The sequence below is a fragment of the Aristolochia californica genome, unplaced genomic scaffold (genome assembly GCF_029961685.1).
Source record: "Aristolochia californica isolate CCGP_79_NKW_82.1479 unplaced genomic scaffold, dmAriCali1.0.hap1 SCAF_12, whole genome shotgun sequence".
Taxonomy (NCBI): Eukaryota; Viridiplantae; Streptophyta; class Magnoliopsida; order Piperales; family Aristolochiaceae; genus Aristolochia; species Aristolochia californica.
Genome location: NW_027181793.1, coordinates 19,286,790 through 19,304,183, shown reverse-complemented (window position 1 = coordinate 19,304,183; position 17,394 = coordinate 19,286,790). Strand labels below are relative to the sequence as shown.

The window sequence follows — 17,394 nt, the reverse complement described above, 5'->3', positions numbered from 1 at the left end:
CTATATGCGTAATTTCGTTAACGACCAAGGACTTTTCCGCAACCGAAAGTCTACCGACTCGGCTTCTATCTCCTCTTTAAGCACACAAGGAATCGTCTTCCCCCCTTCCAACCCTGGTTTTTGATTGTTTCTTACAGGGAGCTCGCAGCCATGGACAGAGAACCAGAGGAGCTACAGTTCGTGGGCTTCTTCGGCATATGCAATGAAGCTTACAAGATTGTCCTATCGTGTCGGCGGATCTTCAGCCAGATCACTCTCTCCCTCATCCTCCCCCTTTCCTTCATCTTCCTCGCCCACATCCAGATCTCCGACCTCATCTTCACCAAAATCGCCATCAATGAAGAGGCCCTCGAGACCACCCGGATGGGGAGCCCCTCCCAGGACAAGATCCTCGATCGACTCTCCTCCGAATGGACCGCCTTCCTCCTCTTCAAGGCCGCCTACCTCCTCTGCGTCCTCGTCTTCGCCCTCCTCTCCACCTCCGCTATTGTCTACACCATCGCCTGCATCTACACAGCCAAGGATCTCACCTACTCCAAGGTCGTGAGCGTCGTGCCCAAGGTCTGGAAGAGGCTCATGGTCACCTTCCTCTGGAATTTCATCATCCTCCTCGGCTACAACACCCTCGCCGCCATCGTCATCATACTCACCCTCCTCCTCGCCGGTACCGGACCAGCCGGGACGCTGCTCCTCGTCTTTATCGGAATCGGCTACCTTGTGGGGTTGGTTTACATCAGCGTGGTGTGGCATTTGGCCAGTGTGGTGTCGGTGCTGGAGGACGTTTACGGCATCCAGGCGATGCAGAAGAGCAAGGCCTTGATCAAGGGAAAGCTGGGCATCTCCTGTTCCATCTTCCTGCTGCTCAACCTCGGTTTAATGGCGGTCAATTTGATGTTTGCCCGGTTCGTCGTTCACGGTCGCTCCGTGGGGGTTTTACCCAGAATCGCGCTCGGAATCGTCTTCGTCTTCGCTCTTTCGTTGTTGATACTGATCGGACTGGTGATGCAGACGATAATCTATTTCGTCTGCAAATCTTATCACCACGAGAACGTGGATAAATCTTGCTTGGCGGATCATTTGGAGGTCTATCTTGGGGAGTATGTTCCTCTGAAGGATAGATCGGTTCAATTGGAGCATCTTTATGTATGATTAAATTTAAACCCTTCGTTGGATACCTTTGTACACCTTCTGAAATCTGCAATTCTTAGAGATTATTCTTCTTCTTTTCTTCTCCCCTTTTAAAAGTTATTTGCAGATGAATCTCACATATGTAATATTCCCCATAAATTTGTCTTGTATCAATGAAATGTTTAGGATATCCAATGCACAAGCTCTTCCAAGAACTTGAGAAGCTCTCAGAACAGGAAAACAAAAAAGGAAAACGGAGAGAACGATCATTCTTGGTTTTAACAGGCAAAATTTCCGTTTTGTGTTTCCGATTCCTATCATTTTATTACAAAATTAAGCACAGAGAATGAATTCCTTATCAACAGATCATCTAAAATCCAACTGCCGGCGTCGAAGACAGGTTTGACGGGTAACTCGATAGTCCTTGAGAATTGCTACCAACTGCCGATTCCACCAATAAAAGATTAATTTTTTTCACATAATCAAATTTTAATTTTTAGAAATAAGTTTTTTTACATTTTTATCACACTAATGTGAATTACAGAATCATATGAAATTTGAGTCGTTTAACATCAAAATATTTAAAAATGAATCTCTCATAAAATAATTTATGATAGTTGTATAAATTCAACGGCTTTCTGCGGAGATAACCCTTTTTTCCCAAGAGATAGAGGCGCACTAGTGCTGCCAAGAAATCCATTTCTAACTGGAAACAGATTTGCAAAATTCCCAAGAGAGCAGCTCATAAGAAGAAAAGAGTTTCAGTTTACTACAGGTAAACTGTACATATCATTAGCAATGTAGCAATGAACTCAAGACTGTTGCTTCAGCTCCAGCATCATAAACTCAGAGAACAAGAAGAAGAACAACAACAATATAAGAAACAGGTAGACAATCACTTTTATGCAAAATTCATTTTGTTGTATGAACATTAGCTGTGTACTTGATCAGTGGAAGAAAGTTCTAAGATAGTGTGATGAAGTGTTGCAAAGAATTAATAAGGCTTGGAGGCCAATGCCTGGTCTCTTTAACATAAGAAAGATCGGTGTAGTGGGGATCGAGCAGAGTGGCTATTGTGAATTGATTTTCGGCGAGTAAGGGTGCATGCTTATCTGCATACAATGCTGCAGCAAGAGCCGCATGAACTTCTGCAAAAACGAAAAGACATTGCAACAGAGTGAGATTGATCTATAAAATCAACTATCAGTTTATTTGTTTTTGTTTTCAATAGCATTGCTTGGTTATTCATTTATCCAATTGTGCATTCTTTCCCAACTTGCTACTTTAAGAAGATGATATTCGATTTGAATTCTTGACTGTGTCAGTAGCAAGCATTAGCTTCATGTTTTAATTCAACTGAAGACCAACCCCCACCTGGATATCCCTTCAGAGAAATGGAAACATCCTCCATCTCTGCAATTGCTTCCTCTCTGTTGCCCACTTCATACAAGGCCAGTGCTCTCCCTACTCGCGCGTACTCGGATAGTGCTAAGTCCTTATAGTCTTTCACCACCTGAAGCAATTAGACCAAAATAAACATTTGAAGAATAACAGTAACAGGGGTTGACATTTGCTGTAACTCAGAAATAGAATCTTGTGAGTGGTTGCTTGAATAGGATCCACTCACCCTCACATGTATGGGTCCATTCAGGAATCCATTACATGCCTCTGCTTCAAGGCAACTCCTTTTTTTTTTTTTTTTTAGCTACTCACAACCCCCATCACAGCATATAAATTCATAAAGCAACCGAGGACTACTGCATTGCATGCACAACAGCAAAGCAGGACAGAGAAGAAAAGAAAAGCATGTTTCTACTATGACAGCATAAGATTTTGATAGACTTTCTTTCTTTTAAAACATATTCACGTTTGATACTAGTATTTGCTCACACTATGTACTACTTTTTCCTCTCAACATGTAAGCAGAAAACCTTAAGCCTAACGGTTTTAACAGATATGAAGACCATAATCATCGATAACTCATTGAGCTGAGTCTGTCTACTCGTATTGCTGTCCTGGTCAGAACTAAATATGATTCATGAAAAGGACAATTTAGAAAGATTCCACAGTTTAGCGCAGACATAGACTACATCCATCTCACCTTACACCTACATCAGTGGAGGCTTTGCAGCTGGTATAAAACCACAACAGAGCTCACTGTCTACAACTAATCATTCTTGCCTTCTTCACATGAACAAGACAGGAAAATGAATACTGTGCATCGGTTTTAGGAGGCCAGATTTCTTAACAATCTAAAATATTCCTAGTCATTCTTCCTTACAGAATTCCCTAATGTAGCATCTTAGAATTTATGTTTTTGTGTTATTCATGGAAGCCAGTTTCTCGAACCAAATATATCAATACCAACCATGCCGTAAGTGAGTAACCCAAGTGACTGTTAAGTCTACATAGTTCAAGGAAGCCTGAAACGGTGGAAGGCTTTCAAGTTGCCATACAAAATAACGGCGACTTTCACATATACACCATATTATGAATTTTTAATTTTCCAGTTGCCCGAAAACAAGTTCACAAAGATTCATTAACTAATTACTTGAGAAACAGTAGAATCCCAATTCGAGCCCACAAAATTTCCTAAGTTCTACCACAAATCACATAATTAAAAGAAGACCCACAATTCAAAGTGGGTTAATCAAAAAATTTCGTAAGTAATAAAAAACGAAAAACTAGAGAAGTCTATAAAATCGCACCAACTTGCAACCCAGAATCTAGCATGGGGCTTAAGAGAAAGTAATGAATAGCTACCTGGGTAAAGTAATCGAGGGCATGGAGGAAATCTCCCTGTGCCTGCAACTCTTTGCCTTTCTCTAGCAATTCGATTGCTTCGGATATCCTACGAGACAGCACAGTACTGGCTTCCTTCTCAGAAGGGGTCAGGGGGTCGTATTTGGGGAGTGGAGCTGAAAGTAGCGGAATGGTGTTCAGCATAAATGAGGAGAGGGGTAAAGAGAGCAAGAAAACCCGCCTTGTGGTCATTGGAATTAAGTAGGGAGTTCCAATTCCCGTGCCCTGAGCTTTTGCAGAGAGAGGGGGAAGACGGAATATGGAGGCAAACATTCCCAAAATCCAAAATGGAACACAGCTTTCTTTTGTTTTTGCGCATGGATAACCATTAATATCTTCTCAGAATTCTACGTGTGGATGGCTAACGAGTCGAGAACAGCTTGAACAGTGCTAAATCGAACTCGAACTTACTAAAAAAGAGAAAATTTGATTCTGAACTGGGTATGATTAAATTACACGTTATTATAGAGGACTAAAATAATTAGTTTAATAGATTTCTCAATCAATAACACTTGTTCCGTCTTGATCCATTGGAATATTGAGGAACCAAAAAGGGTTAAATGGTTGGTCATCTTTGAGATTTGGCAAAAATAAGTACAATTATCAACAACTAAAGTGAGAATTGATGAGAGCAGGGTATAAAATATTTTCTTAAAGGTTGAAAAATCTCGAACTCGACTTATTATATTTAATGAACTTTATTTCAAGTTTGAACTTAAAAAAAAATTGAATTAAACTGATTTTTTTACCCGAGTTGGAACGTTCCCGAGTTAATTTAGCTTAGTGCCTCCCCTACTAATGGTCTAAGTCATTTGTAGTGAATGTGAAGTCCTTTTTTTGTTTTATTTTTTGTTTTTCTACTTGAGGGCGAGAAAGCCCAGCATTGGGTACTGACAAGCAAGACAGAAAAGGAAATGAGATGCATAAATATAATATAGTTGCTTTTCATGATAATAGTAAAATCAACAAAGTGCACCATCTTGAGACTGAATTTACAATTTCATATTCCAAACGGAGTACATCTGCAGGATCATGAAAGGGGAAAGTCCAATACCATAACCACCATGCCATTGGTGAACCCGTCCATGAATTTAACAGCAGCCACTTGTTGCTGGATCAGGTGGTGGCTTCTGTTTGAAAATGTTCTTTTTCACACCAGATGAGCCCTCTGCCAGCAAGCTCGATGTATCCAAGATCTGCAGTCATCATTCATGCCAAATTGTTAAATGCTTAAAGTAGAACCTGGACTTGCAATAATTGTTCTATTCCGGAAGCTTTAGGGCCATCTCATGCAGTTGCTTAATCAATTTTATTTTATTAGTAGAGGTGAACATAAGCATATTTGGACTGCAGATACATCTGGAGAATTTTCTGCTCCCTCAGCACATGCTGCCCTAGTTATGGAATGTCCGGTTTGCAGATTCCTTTCATTTATAGATATTACTCCACATGAAATTATACTCAAAATTGTGGAGTTTGAAGAACACGCACTATTTTGTTAATACTAGGTCTTTTCTTGGTTTTGTCCAACAGTACCTAGATATCTTCTTAGTAAGAATAGATAAAATTAATGTTCTAAAGATTTCTAAAATATTAGGGAAAATCAACCAGCCTACCACCAAAACTAGAATCAAGAATTTCCTTGCTAGCTGGAAAAAAATTACCAAGATTAAGTGGCATAAGGCTGATGTGAACACAAAAGCAGTTTTCATGCTTATTTCTACCTTCACAGATACTGCTATTTTTCTATGAGATGACTTCACTACATTGACAGAAGTATTCTCCAGTGGGAGTTGCAGAATGGATGACCCAACAAGCTTGCAAAAATGGAACAGATTAAGTATGACGAGAATCCATATATACTTTCTTATGATGTTAAGTTCGGAATGCAGTTACCAAATAAACTATCACAATCGAGCCATGCTGGACAGATTAACAAGACTGATTGGCGTGGATTGGGTTCTCAATGAGGTACAGTGCTCATGTGGTATTATTGCTATAAACTGAACACCAAGACCTACGCCAATTAAATGATATTATTGAATTCTTGCTCCTTTAAACAACACTATATGCATATAAACACTAAAGAATTGACATACCTTCAGAACAAGTTCTTCAAAGCACTGCTCAACATTAACTTGAGTTTTTGCACTGCATTCAAGGAAAAGGCATCCATATTCTCTTGCAAAATCGATTCCTTCTTTCTTTGTAACAACCCTTTCGCTTTCCTGAAAATAGAAACAAGTTTTATCTTTTATCACAAAGCCATCCAGTGAATATAGAAAAGTCCCAATACATTAGGATAAGAACCTTCCTGTCATTTGGAGTTCTTCAAAATGGGCCAGTAACTATGAACTAATACAAGTTTAGTCCTGGAATAATATCTTTTAATTGTGGTCATGGAATTGAAAAGCTGTATTAAGGTGGTCCTTCCCATGAATTGGGATACCCTTCCAGAACAGACCATTTTAACCCTCTTTCTGCTGAATTACACAATTTGTTGAAGTCCCTTCTAGCTTTCACTTTGTCTTCCACATAGACTTGATAGTGACTAAATAGATGGCTTTCATCCTGAAAAGACTAGACTGAATAATGTTTCCGAACTTCAGGAACCAAAACAGCCTTCAGAACTAAGCAAAATTTGATCACCATTACTGGACATTCTGAAAAACACTCACTAGTTTGTGCCAAGCAGAAAGTATAGGAAAAAATGCCATGAAAAAGTTTTCAAGTTGACCAAAATTTTCTGGCGTTAGTGCCATTTTTGAGGATGGGAAAATTTTCCATTTGATTCCTCTTGCCTAAAAAAAATGTTAAGAAGTATAGGAAAATGAGTTTCCTATTGCTCCAAAAGGAAACTATGTACACCTAGAAGCACTTTCTTGATCACTCATCTCTTATTTCAACCCTTTCCTATTTTCCTAAGAAACTATTTTATTTTTAAAGTAAACAAGAACACTATAACTCATTTTCCAGTTGTTTACTATGATGGCACAAGCGTAAGAAAACCAGTCAAAGGGATTTTTTTCCAATAAGAAAACTTTCCAATCAGAAAATTAGTCAAAGGGGCAACGATTTTCCCGTCACTTTGTTTTCCTATGGCAACACAAATGGTCCTTAGTCAGTTTTTTTTTTTTTTTTTTTTTTTTTTTTGAAAATGATAGTTCAAGCCAGCCCTGGTCAACCAACCAACTAAATCTTCCACTTCTTACCATCCATTTTTTCCCTGAATAAAACTGAAACATCAACTAGCTTGATTCTGTAGAATTTAGCAATCTAACAGATCAGCAAGAACTGATACATGATGGTCATTCTTCTTTCAGCCTCCTGACTTGAACAAGGTCGGTCAGATGAGCAGGATTTTCCAGAGGGAAATAATAGCATCATGTTGAACCCACAGAGGACCCTACAACTTCGTACACAGGACAATGTAGTAAATATGGCATAAGTGCACCATGAGGATCTTTACCTGAAAGTACCAACTAAGAGATGCCACCTCCTCAATTCATTTAAATTGAAAGGTAAAAAATTTACCTTATCAACTTTGTTTCCAACTAGCATCTTGATGCAGTCTTGGTTAGTGGAATACAAATCAATTTCCTTTGCCCATATATCGGAGAGATTAGTGAATGTTTCTCGTCTTGTTACATCATAAACTGCAAAAGTTGAAAGAAAATAATGGAATCAATAATTTTCAGGTTAGAAAATCTAAGAGTATTTAGAACACAAACTGCAACGCATCTACAGTCTGTTCCATCCCTAAAGAAAACTGATCCTAGAAAAACTAGGATCTCTTTGGGAGTACACACCCCCACCCCAGAAAAAAAAAAGAAAAAAAAAGAAAAAAGGAATTACTGAAAGAAAAAAGAAACATGAGATTACCCATTATAATCCCCTGTGCACCTCTATAGTATGAGCTTGTTAATGTTCTGAATCTCTCCTGTCCAGCTGCAGGATAAGCAAAACATATTTTTAGTCCTTGTTTCTACTAAGAAAATGAACAGCAGCAACATGTTATTTTCTAGGATCTTTCTGCAATAGAGTCTACCAGAAATTCGAAATTCCACTAGATTCATTTTTTTTTTATTAGATTTTTTAGTTGAGCCCGGTTCTATCCAAAGATGACTAGCCTCTTAGGAGGCATATTGCTCAACCTTATAACGCATTAACTTTTCTTCTCATTTTTTAATGTGGGACTTTTTCCTGCTCAACACTTCCCGTCACGTCCAGACTTACACATAATGGGTCTGTGAAGTACGCACAAACCCTCTAACGGGGCACACAAACTCCTTCATAGAGCCCACAACACGGAGATAACCTGGGAAGCACAAACTGGGCCTTAGCCCACACACAACCTGCCCTTATATGATGTTGGATTTTTGGGTTGAGCCCAGTTCTATCCCAAGATGACTAGCCTCTTAAGAGGCCTATTGCTCAGCCTTACAACCCATAACTTTTCTTCTCATTTTTCAACGTGAAACTTTTTCCCACTCAACAATTTCAGGATAGTTTCATGCAAGGTAACTACACTAATCTATTTAGTTTAATGCAAAAGCAATCAATCAGTTTTACCCTGAGACGATTGCTAAATCTATCAGATAATAAAACCATAATTTGTAACACGTTTACTCCTTTTTAGAATTACCCGTGCAAATCACACCACCTAGATGTCAGACCTCATTTAGAATTTTCTCTCCTTCTTTTTGGGTGTTGGTTGCATATAGGATACCCCAAAACTCCTGAGGAGCTAAAAGGCAAGAGTTCTTAAAAAAATAATAATCGTAATAAAAAAAATCACACACACACGCACCCTAGAACAAAAAGTGACTCATTGTAGAAGGATTTGGTAGGGAGAGCATCTTTTAAACTAGGTTATCACATAAATAATTTCTCATTAAATAACATTCTTGGCGACCATCCGACACATGGAGTTGTGAGGTGACTATTTACCAAAAAAATAAGCCCTATTAAATAATGTGTAGCTCTTTAATCTTAGTTATGGTCAACATGAACAACTTAAACTCGATCATCATAGATTGATGAGTAGCATTCTACAAACAGGTACTGTGAGCATATTTTTGCAACACTATATCAATAAAAATTATGGAGTTAAAAACATCTGTTGTCAACCATATTTCTGGTATTCTTGTCACTTTTTCAATAAGAAAGGTTCCTTCATATTCATCTGATTTTAGAATAAGAGGGAAGAAAGGTGAATATATTTTCTCATCTCACAATAAGGAAAACACTGGAAAGTCACATTCTCCCCTTTCTTACATCACCAATGTCTTCATAGTAGCCCACAACTACGATAACCATTGGTGATCATCTACCTAAGCCCCTACAGAAACAACTCAATCAACCTAGATATTGACTAGTGAATATTTCAACTCCTACAGAAATTTAAGATTTATAATAAGAAAGGCTATTCAAATTTTTATTCCTAGAGTTTCCTTCCATCATTACTATTAGTGACATCATTCACAACTGAAAAACTCTTTCAGAGACTTGGGCATTCATGTTGATAGGCAATTCATTTCTGAACAGACTTTTTTCACATTTTTTTTGAGTACTGCGCAATTTTGTAAAGTCCAAAGGAAGAGAAAAGAAACATCAGAAAAGTAAATGATAATTTAAATAAAAAGTAGAAATGTTGTCAAAGAGCTTCAATAAGAGAAAGATGTTGTCAAAAAAGCTTCGATACTGACACTAAAGCAGCTTACATTAATCATAGCCAATGTCACTTTTCTCAGGTGGAACATAAGGTTAAGGTTAATACAGAGGCAGAAAGATAAGATAGAAAAACGTGCCCTCCAGATGGTTATTTTAGGCCTAACCTATCTTTATTTTTTCTTAATGCAGAATCTAACAGTTCGGACATTGGCCTGATCTGCAAGTATGGTATTCAAAACCTAAATAAAAATGAAAAGGCACAATAGTAGAAATGTCTAGCATAGGACAGATATAAATTAACAGGATATATTGACAGAATGGCTAGAATAGCATGGATACATATGAACAGATATATTGATAGAAACAGCATGCATTGATCAAAACAAGAAGGAAGGAAATGGAAAAAAATACAAACAATACTTGACCAAATTAAATTAGCAATGAGTTGCAAAAAATTAATTATAGAAATATAACAGTTATACTAACTAGAACAAGATGAAATTACCTGTGTCCCAAATAGCCAGCTTCAATCTTTTGCCTCCAAGGGTAACCATTTTTATTTTAAAATCAACACCTACATTAAGGATAGATAAGCTAAGAGCAATGACAAAAAAGTGGTACCGACAAAAAAGCGAGACAAACACACTAAATCTTCATTCAAGAAAAAGTATAGGGATTTTCTGAAGGTTCTGGAGAGAATAGTGATAAGCAATCTCAATTCATACACCTAGAATGTTTCAGAGAGGTTCCCGTTTTTTTAGTTTTCCAGTTCCTAGCCTATAATGATCGGATTGGAAACAATCGTTACAGATGGTGTATCAGAGGTACTAGACATTAGGCCCATTCAACTCAGAACCCACATATCAAGTACACAGACATTCATATAGCTAAACACAAATAAGGAATGTTGATTAGGTCTTGCAATAAAAACATTGGCAAATGGAGAAGCTACAAACATGCACAAGAATAAGACTTAAAATAACTTAAAATGCAATTATTATGATCTCCATCCACTTTTTCCTGATTCTAGAATGTAGCATCGGGTATCGAAGATAATAAACAGCAATGCAGTTAGGATAACCATAAATGATGTTTTAAATGATTCGCTTCCCCGCATCAAACTTTTCTTTCACCATTCACAATGTGAGAAACAATGCTAGCCTCATTTACTGGATTATATATTAAAAAATCGAGGAAAAAGTCAAACTCCAGATAGTAATGCATCAAACCGCAGAAAAACCTTAGGAAGATGATGATCATAAAAGAAAAAACGTACCAATCGTCGGCGAAAGATCTTCAAATGTGTCCGAGGTAAACCTCAAAAGAAGACTACTCTTCCCAACCCCAGAATCACCGATCAACAATAATTTGAACAAATAATCGAATTCCGGAGCCTGACTGGTTGATAAATCCATCAAATTGGGCCTCGGAGAGCAATCCGCGGTGCGAGGAAGAATCAGGAAAGAAAACTAGATCTGGGTCTTGACGAGCAACAGCAACATGAAGGGTTCGAGAAGTTTACCGACGTACGAAGCAAAACTCGCAGAGAGGAAAGAATCTGGGAAATCGGGCTCTCTCTTGCTTTCTTCCCCTCCGACTGTTTTTTTAAATGCTGGAAAGGAAAAGTCTAAAAGATGAGAGCAAATGGGCGACAAAGGGCGGTAGACTGAACAGCGAAGGGAACGTTATCAAATGTAATAAATATTGTTCACAAAATTCATTAAAGCAAGAGGGGCAAGGCAGCTCCTAGTCCTACCTTGCTAGGCCAATGGGAGGTGAAGATGGGCTTTCCTCTTTTTTATTCTCCCTTGCTTGTAGAAAAAGGAATAAAAGATTATTTAAAAAAAAATTTGGGCAGAGTTTAGAACCATCAATATACCCAAGGATATCATACCCAATAAGGGCGAATTTGAACAAAAGGAGTGAGGCTTGAATTTGGGAGAGATTTGCAGTAAGGGTTTTCGATGGACAGAGTTTGGAGCCATCAATGTATCCAAGGGGATCATACCCAATAAGGGCAAATTTGAGCCAAGAAGGAGATGTTTGAATTTGGGGAAAGATTTACAATAAAGGTTTTTAGTGAACAAAGTTTGGAGCTATCAATGTACACAAAGAGATCATACCCGATACGGTTGAGTTTGAGCCAAGAAGGAAAGACTTGAATTTGGAGAGAGATTTGTAATGTGCAAGCACTTTTGAAAGTGAATTTGCAAGATTTTTTTATGGGGGGGGTTAGTCAACAAACTGGAAATTTGATCTTCATCTTCATCTTCGAAATGGGTGTTAGCGTAGACAAGTTCATCTTCGAAATCTTCGAAATAGGGTGTTAGTGTGGACAAGTACATCTTCATCTTCATCTTCAAAATTTAAAACCATTAATTTTATTAATTATAAAAATAAGTTAATTAAACCAAGTGTTTGAGTTAACAATATTTTAATTACCACTATTAAATCACTAATACAATAGAGTAAATAAAAAATAAATATGATTAATGAATAAAAAATATTATATTAATAACATAAGATAAATTTTTTACATGGTATTAATTAATAATATATTTTGACAAAATTAAAAGTAATTAATTAATCAAATGCATACTTTAATTATATTTTATTTACCAGAGACTTAAATATGAAGTTTAATATAGTAATAAAACTGAACAAAAATAATAAATAAATACATATACAACTTTATTAATAACCTAAAAAAAAATTATTCTAATAACGAGTTCGTGCCTTTAATATTAAAATCATCAAGTTACAAGTTTAGTACATATAAACGACGCATGTTCAAAAGTAATAAGATACAACCATCATTTATCGTTCCACATGGAAGTCGATATGGCATCTCGAAATTATGCGGCTCTTGTGGATTCTAATGCACTCTGCCTCCAAAAGCATGTTACTTGGCTACCCACATCCTCAAGACCATTGCAATCGTCGTTGTCTATATACATTTTACATAAAATTGGATATGACCTCTACATAAAATTAGGCATAACCTATATATATATATAATACATGTATAAGATTGGGCATAACCTCTTCTTAAAATTGAGCATAATCTATGTATATAATACCTGTATAAAATTGGGCATGACCTCTACTTAAAATTGGGCATAATCAATATACATAATACCTGCATAAACACTCCATAAAATTGTCTATATATTCCATAAACACTCCATGAAATTGTTTATATACACTCCATAAAATAGTCTAAACACTCCATACACTGCATAACATTATAAATAAACTCCATACAATAATTAAACACAACAAAATTAAATGAAATATCGCTATCAATTTACAATCACCCAAATAAAAACTATAAATCCATTATAAATTTACAAACTATAATTGTTTCTCTTCATGCTAGTTGTTCCTCGCCCATTTCCCCCTATGAACTGATCTCCAAATCTTTCCCTTGATTGATTTTTCTCTTGTAGAGGAGGCAACTCCTTCAATACTGCAATTGTCACATCATCCGCATTGCCCTGACATGCAAGTAAGAACATCCCGAATAAATCCGTGATTATGGTAAAAAACAAAGGGCCAATTCTTTACTAGTTTACTTTTAACAATCTAAAAATTCTGAATAGGGATATAAATATTACCCTGATGAGACATTCTCAAGCAGGCCTCCGGATTCAAAAGTCTCCTACTCCAAAAAAAATAAGATTGGAAAACAAAATCTTAGAACAATGGTTGAAATGGCATTGGTCAACAAGTTCTCAACAATATAAAAAGTAGGATATATCAATCACAAGTAGTTGTCTATAAGGCAAATCAAATACAACACTAAATTAATAAAAAAAATAGAGTTTAGACTTACCTTATGAAATTTGTGAAAAATCAAAACCGAAGGGTTAAATCGAAACCACACAAAAAAAAAAAAAAAATACCATGTGGTGGATATGTATAACACCCTAATCTCCTCACCACATGGCAAAAACATTCCATAACATTTAAAAAATCCTCAACAACATTCTAAAACATTTCAAAATTAATTAAACTATTTTCACTACTGCATATACACTAAACAATGAGAAAACACACACATCAAGTCCAAATTCACCGAACACCCCTGGTAGAGCTCCATATAACTTCGCAGTCACTATGAACTGTACCTCGTCAGTGATGGTGGTCGGGTTTCGTTGGCTAATGGACGCCCATGTAGGCGACTCAGCCTTGTTTGAATTGGATTAAAAAACCCCTAATAAAACCTAAACCATAAACCATCAAACCCTAAAGTCAAACCCTATCACCTACTAAACTTTAAACCCTAAACACTAATTCCAAAACACAATACCCTAAACCTTAGAAGCCCTAAACCCTAAACCCTACACCATAATTCCAGAACCTAAACCCAAAAAACCCTAGAGCTTAAAGACACAAAACCTCCCAAAACCTAAAAAACCCTATCACCTACTAAACTCGAAACCCTAAACATTAATTCCAGAACTTAATACCTTAAAAGCCCTAAACCCTACACCCTAATTCCATACCCTAAACCCAAAAAACCCTAGAGCTTAAAAACACAAAACCCCCAAACCCTTAAAAACCCTAAACCCCTAAACCTTAGAAACCCTAATCCCTAAAATACCCTAAATCCTTAACCATAAACCCTAAACCCTAAACCCTAATTACAGGACCCTTAAATACCGAGCACCAAACCCTAAAAATAATCCCTAACACGAATCAAGAATTTAGACCCTAAACCGTAACCCTAAATCCCACAATTATGCACAAATAACCCCCAATTAGGCACTGAAAATAAATTTATATCAAATAAAACACTAATTTAATGAAAAAAATTAGGGTTTAGGCATACCTTCTGAAATTTGGGGAAAACCGAAGCCGAAGGGTGAAATCGATGCCTAATTGAAGTAGAAATTAAGCAATTGATGCCCAAATGTCCAAATCGAAGAAAATCGAAATGGAAATGGGGAAATCGAACGAAATCAGAAGGTATTTTCGAGGGAAAGGAGAATAGCCAGAGAGAGAAGGGAGTGGGAGGCCGAAAGGGAGAAGAGAGGGAGAAAACAGAGAAGAAAGGGAGGTCGGGAGGGATAAGAGAGAGAGAAGTGAGAGAGAGTGAGTCCGAGAGAAGAGAGGGAGTCACGGAAGCGAGAGAGGGGGTGCGAGAGAGAGTGTGAGGCCGAGAGAAAACCGAGAGATGAGGCCGGAGACTAGAGGGAGCGGAGACGGTGGCCGAAGACAAAAATCCGATCGATTTTATGGCAGCAGAACGTCGGGGGCGCATGGAGATGAGAGAGGGAGTGTGAGAGAGAGGAAGAAAAATGAGAAATGACGACGCATGAGGGGGGTACGAGGAGAGAGAGGGAAAAAAACCAGCGTTACCCGTTCTTCAACTCAAAGAAGATCAAACAAGGCCTTCTTCCAGATGATCGAAATTAAACCGTGGAGATGAAGGACCCCTTCATCCCCTGCATCGAGATGAAGCTTCATCTATGCTCCACTAACGACTTCAAGTGTTGAAGGGCGTTATGCGGTTGAAGATCGTCTCGTCCTTCAAGTTGACTAACTCCCCTATGGCTTGAATATATACCAATAAATACTCATGCTTCTCTATAGTCATGGTTTTGTGAGGTATTTATAGCTCTCCCAACTCAAACTAGCCGTTATTTGCCAGTTGGCAAAAATCAGACTATTGATTGATCGATCACTAGTAAGTGACTGACCGATCAATCGATCATAACGACTACTTTTTTGTCGGATACTGACTTATTGATCAATATGTTATCATTGCTCTAGAAAAGTTAAGTTGATCAATCATTGCCAATAGTTGATCGATCAATCGAGATTCCCTCTGGCTGTGTGGTACAAGTATGATTGATCAGTGTATTTTCATTTGATCCATTATGCTTGAAGTCCCTTTCTGGCAATGTTCTAACTGATAGATTAATATGGAAGGATGATCGATTATTCCTTGTTAATTCAACTTGCTTGGACAACTATGATCGATCGATCTTAGTGGGATGAACTATCATATATTATAGCATGAAATGGCCATGTCTTGGATGATCTATCAATCCGTATGGATGATGGATTATTCCAATGCCAAATAAAATTATATGTCTTTATAAAGCATGGGAATTTCTCTCTAAGTGTTTTAACATGTTTCTAAGTGACATGTATGATGATTCCAAATATGTCTATATGCAATTTAATATCCTAAAGCTTTGATCTCACAAATACTTGAGGAATAGGTGTTAAAATATTCTCTTACATAAATTGACTAAGTTTAAATGTTTGTCAAGCGTGAACTCGAGTCTTCATGTTGACTTCTTCCTTGTGGGTGCTTCTTCAAGAGATGTTCTTCATTTTGGCTTTGATGTTTTAGACCTTAAGAGCTCTTGAAGGTTACATATCTGAAATACTAGATTGGCAAGTTATTAGCTCAATTAAACTTGTTATCATAAAAAACAATGTGAGAGTCAACCTATGGTCAACAACCCTTTCATTGACCCCTATGAAACAAAAACAAAATAACATGTTAGTTACATTAGGAGAACTAAGTTAGAATGTACTACCATACTGTGTTATGAACTTATCAATACCATGTTGAAGTATGTTATATTTCACAATTGTTTGATACTAGTATAGAACCTAGTCTACCAACTTTTATGGCATGAATTTACTAAAATAAAGACTTGTGTGACACTAGAATGAATTTGAACTTTGTCAAAAAAGATATACTATGTTACTCCTATGACACATATATACTATGTTACTTAGAAACAAGATAGCAGGTTACACAATACAATGATAATGTACTATGTTATGGTTTAACCTAGACCTATGATACTATTATTAGGTCTATTGGGTTTCAACAAACAATACTCATGAATACAAATTCAGATTGAAAAGACAAACATTCTGAATTCCAATAGTCACTTTTTGACAATCAAATTTGTAATATTCACTTTTTATTTCCAATTAGAATTCAACTATCTGATTACTATTATCTATCCATCATGAAACCTCCATAAAAAAAATACAACTTTATCCTGAAAAAAGAATGCAAGTAGACTAAGGGAAAACATAGCCATGAATATATTCCTATAAACGATTTCCTTATTACACAAATATGCTACTATGTTACTTTCAAATAGGTACTAAGTTCAAGAATGATAATAAACTATTTTATAATTTAACTTAGGCCTATAATACAACTAGGTTACATAGTGATAATTTACTCTGTTATGGTCAAACCTAGACCTATGATACCATTAGGTCCATTTGGTTTCAGTTAACAATACTCAATGAAAGTCTAAAAGTTACTTTTCAACAATCAAAATTGTCATACTCACTTTTTATTTCCAGTTACAATTCGGTTAGCTAATTACGATCCAACCTATCATGAAGACTCTACAAAACAAAACAGTCTTCTAAACTAAGTGACAACATAGCAGAAAATACCTTCCTATAAACTAGGTTTTGATAAGACAAGATTCTTTGACGTTTCCATAGAATATAGTACTATGTTGTTACATACAAGGTACTAAGTTAAGTTATCATTAGGTACTTTACCAATGAGTTGGTACCATGTTATTACTGAGCAACATAAAAAAATATGAAGGGTCCTTCCACCATTACACCTGAATTTTCAATTGTATTTTTTTCATTATATGTCTAACCCTATCCACCAATAACTTTGGACAAAAGAGAAGAAGAAGAAAGAAGAAGAGAGATAAAGGGAACAAACTGCTAGAGAGATAGAGAGTTTGGGAGGAGAGAGAAAGTTAGGGACGAATTTGTGATAAA

At 36.7% G+C, this 17,394-nt stretch overlaps 3 protein-coding genes across 3 annotated transcripts; 1 reads left to right on the top strand and 2 right to left on the bottom strand.

Moving 5' to 3' along the window:
* Positions 1–95: 95 nt before the first annotated feature.
* Positions 96–1,223, top strand: LOC137946329 (uncharacterized). The gene has a single exon (XM_068792580.1). It carries the CDS (start codon positions 151–153, stop codon positions 1,147–1,149), a length of 999 nt encoding a protein of 332 aa, XP_068648681.1. The 5' UTR covers positions 96–150; the 3' UTR covers positions 1,150–1,223.
* Positions 1,224–1,953: 730 nt separating this feature from the next.
* On the bottom strand, positions 1,954–4,218 carry LOC137946972 (uncharacterized). The gene is made up of 3 exons (XM_068793261.1): positions 3,892–4,218; positions 2,503–2,641; positions 1,954–2,276 (listed from the first exon to the last, which is right to left on the bottom strand). The coding sequence occupies exons 1-3, from the start codon at positions 4,201–4,203 to the stop codon at positions 2,092–2,094; spliced, it is 636 nt and encodes a 211-aa protein (XP_068649362.1). The 5' UTR covers positions 4,204–4,218; the 3' UTR covers positions 1,954–2,091.
* Positions 4,219–4,854: 636 nt separating this feature from the next.
* LOC137945413 (ras-related protein RABC1-like) lies at positions 4,855–11,257 on the bottom strand. Its single transcript, XM_068791297.1, has 6 exons — positions 10,880–11,257; positions 10,109–10,177; positions 7,813–7,878; positions 7,465–7,586; positions 6,030–6,158; positions 4,855–5,126 (listed from the first exon to the last, which is right to left on the bottom strand). The coding sequence occupies exons 1-6, from the start codon at positions 11,016–11,018 to the stop codon at positions 5,022–5,024; spliced, it is 630 nt and encodes a 209-aa protein (XP_068647398.1). The 5' UTR covers positions 11,019–11,257; the 3' UTR covers positions 4,855–5,021.
* Between the last annotated feature and the right edge of the window lie 6,137 nt (positions 11,258–17,394).